Consider the following 3,106-nt stretch of genomic DNA (forward strand, 5'->3'; position numbering starts at 1 on the left):
CGCTGAAGTTTTTTTTTTTTGGAAAGAATTTCCATGGAAAATTAACAAACGACCAGAGACGTAACAATATTTAGTATAATTGTTTGGCTAGTTTCATGCTCCATTGTTGTAATGGCCAGCTTAAGGTCAGAGATTACTGTTCATCAGCATTTAGGACTTCATGAAGTCACGTGAAGCGTGTAAGAATAGTATACATTCAAATAAGAAGTAGAACATGGATTATAACTTACTTTTCAGAAGTTGTTTCAGAAGACAAACACAACTCAATGAGGACGCCAGGCTGCACGAGACACCACGAATAGAATTTTTTTGTAACTGTGAAGTGATCTATCATGTAAGCAAGTGTGGAGTGTTATTAGACTGAAAGAGCTAACCACTATATAGCCCTCAGAATATTATACCTTCTGGCGGCTCATTGGTAAGTCTGAGGGCTTATAGCACTAAAAGTCGTGGTTCGATGCCAGTGGTGGCAGGCCGTAGATAGATCATTGTGTAACTTTTTGCCGAGTAACAAACAAATACATAGTTACATATTTCACTCACAGTGAACAAAACTATTACTATTATCGAAATCAGCATTACATATTCTACTTTACTCTTAATTAACCACTCCTTATTAATCACCCCAGTAACTCAGCGGTAAGTCTGCAGGCTTACGATACAGAAACTCTAGTTTTGATACCCGTGGTGAACAAAGAACAGATAGCCCTTTGTATAGTTTTGCACTTAACAACAACCAAACTCCTATTGAACTTCATTTTGCTTTATTCTCAAAACTTCAGAGGGTGACCCCAGGTTACCACAGTGATTGCCCCTGTTTTAAATTATTTTTCATATTTATAATTGGGTTATCATGGTTAAATTAAGTAAAAATTAAATATAGTTTTGAATAGGAAACCTTTATATACGACATAACTGATTATTTTTTCTAGGAATTCATGCACCATAAACAAAACACCTGGTCAGTAATGAAAACACGAAAATGTATCACGGATAGGATAGAGAACTTGTCTTAAAGTTAGCACTACAGTCAAGATCGTATACATATATCAGTATTACTGTGACAAATAAATATCGGATTCCATGTAGTTTTTTCGTTCTTAAAACTAGAACTGGCTTTTATTATTTTTTGATGAAACGTTGAAAAACAAGGAAAACACATTGATATTTCAGTTCTAAAATTGCAAAAGGCCTTCCAACTACAATATTTCTATGCGGAGAAATGAACCGTGGCGCTCATACCAAGGTCAAAAGACCGCTGTCTAGAGTGAGCAGCTGGCAAAGGCAGCTCCGCTTCTCCTCATCCGGGACTTTGCGTTGTTAGCCGCCGCTACCCGGCTATCATTGTGAATCAATGTAAACGTTGTCTTATACTCATCAAAAACTAACAGCACTAACACTGGTAATCTGAATTTGCTACTGTTGGTGCTTAAAATTGAGTAATTTTTATATTATCCACAATTTGGCAGCAAGATACCTACGAGAAGTTGGGAGGGCTCAAAGATACAAAACGAAAGTAAGACGTGATATCTAACCAATCAGATTAGAGATTGTGACTGTTGTAGCTAAGCCTTGAAAGTTGAAGTTAATTTTGTACAAAAGTTACTACGTGCATTACTCGTAGTCGTTATATATACATATGTGTAACGTGTATTTACTTGGGCTTCTTTAAAAAGAAAGTATTAGTACGTTACATATTTATAAAACTAAAATAGTAATTGTAAAACAAACTCGTAACTAGAACCGAATAAACATTTTCTATTTAGTATGATGACCAAAATGGTAAATAGTGAGCCCGAACAAACTGACGCTAACGGCAAGTTCAGCGGCCAGAGAAACCTTATGTTTTCCAAGGCGGAAAAAGCCGAAACATGGAACCAAATCAACGGAACCTCGACGGACCCGTCTGATCTGGGTAACAAAGAAAAGGTAGGTCATAGATAATTAAAATGTAAATATAATTTTAGACATATCTCTTTGATATTCAGATTAGTATTTCAAACTTTTAATTAACTTTGAAAAAAGTATTTTACACTTTTAGCTGAGACATAAAATTTATCGTATTGACTTGTTTTAAAATTAAACAATCATTACATTGAACGAATCAGGAGAAGAGTAGAACTTTGATGTAATTTGTCTTCTAGTTTTTATCATTTTTATTTATAAATTTTAGTTATTATATTAAGTAAAACATTGTTTATGATGTATTTTGTATAATTTAATGATTTTCCCATTCAATATTTGTATGAAAAATGATTTAGTATATGTGTGCAAAGCGTACACGTCATTCTACCTTATTGATGTTATCTACATAACGTACAGATCATTCTACCTTATTGATGTTATCTACATAACGTACAGGACATTCTACCTTATTGATGTTATCTACATAACGTACAGGACATTCTACCTTATTGATGTTATCTACATAATGTAGACGTCATTCTACCTTATTGATATTATCTACATAACGTACAGGACATTCTACCTAATTGTTCTTAACTACATAACGTACAGGACATTATTCCTTATTGACGTTATTTATATAACGTACAGGTCATTCTACCTTATTGTTTTTATCTATATATCGTAAAGGCCATTCTACCTTATTGATGTTATCTACATAACGTACAGGTCTTTCTATCTTCTTCATGTTATCTACATAACATACAGGATATTATACCTTATTGACGTTATTTACAAAATTACAGGTCATTCTACCTTATTGTTCTTATCTACATAACGTGCAGGACATTATACCTTTTGATGTTATTTATGTAACGTACAGGACATTTACCTTATTGATGTTGTCAACATAACATTCAGGATATTATACTGTTACGTCTCCGTTCGTTAGTTATTTTTCCGTAAATTCGTTCCGACGAAACTTTAGCGACACTAGTCCTTTCTTAAATAAAACTGGTTTATTCTTTCCGAATACAACTTTACGATACACTTAATTTCAACAGTCGCTCTATAACTAACGTTATAATTCTCAACGAACGTCTTACGTGCCCAACAATATTCTCTCTGTCAGCATACATTCAATTACTCATCCTCCCCGTCGCTTCGTGGCCGGTCTTATATATACAAGTCTACACTATAT

General features: G+C 33.9%; 1 protein-coding gene across 3 annotated transcripts in view; it reads left to right on the forward strand.

The window, feature by feature from the left end:
• The first annotated feature begins 1,290 nt into the window (after positions 1 to 1,290).
• Positions 1,291 to 3,106, forward strand: part of LOC106465646 (RNA binding protein fox-1 homolog 2-like) — a 125,463-nt gene continuing 123,647 nt past the window's right edge. The window contains exons 1-2 of one of the 3 annotated variants that reach the window (XM_022393586.1): positions 1,292 to 1,516; positions 1,767 to 1,929. In XM_022393586.1, the coding sequence (XP_022249294.1) occupies positions 1,768 to 1,929 (162 nt within the window). In that variant the 5' untranslated portion in view covers positions 1,292 to 1,516; position 1,767. Of the gene's footprint in view, positions 1,930 to 3,106 lie in introns of all 3 variants that reach the window. The other 2 variants (XM_013925881.2, XM_022393585.1) reach the window with 2 other exon arrangements.

The sequence above is a fragment of the Limulus polyphemus genome, unplaced genomic scaffold, assembly GCF_000517525.1.
Source record: "Limulus polyphemus unplaced genomic scaffold, Limulus_polyphemus-2.1.2 Scaffold2011, whole genome shotgun sequence".
Lineage (NCBI taxonomy): Eukaryota > Metazoa > Arthropoda > Merostomata > Xiphosura > Limulidae > Limulus > Limulus polyphemus.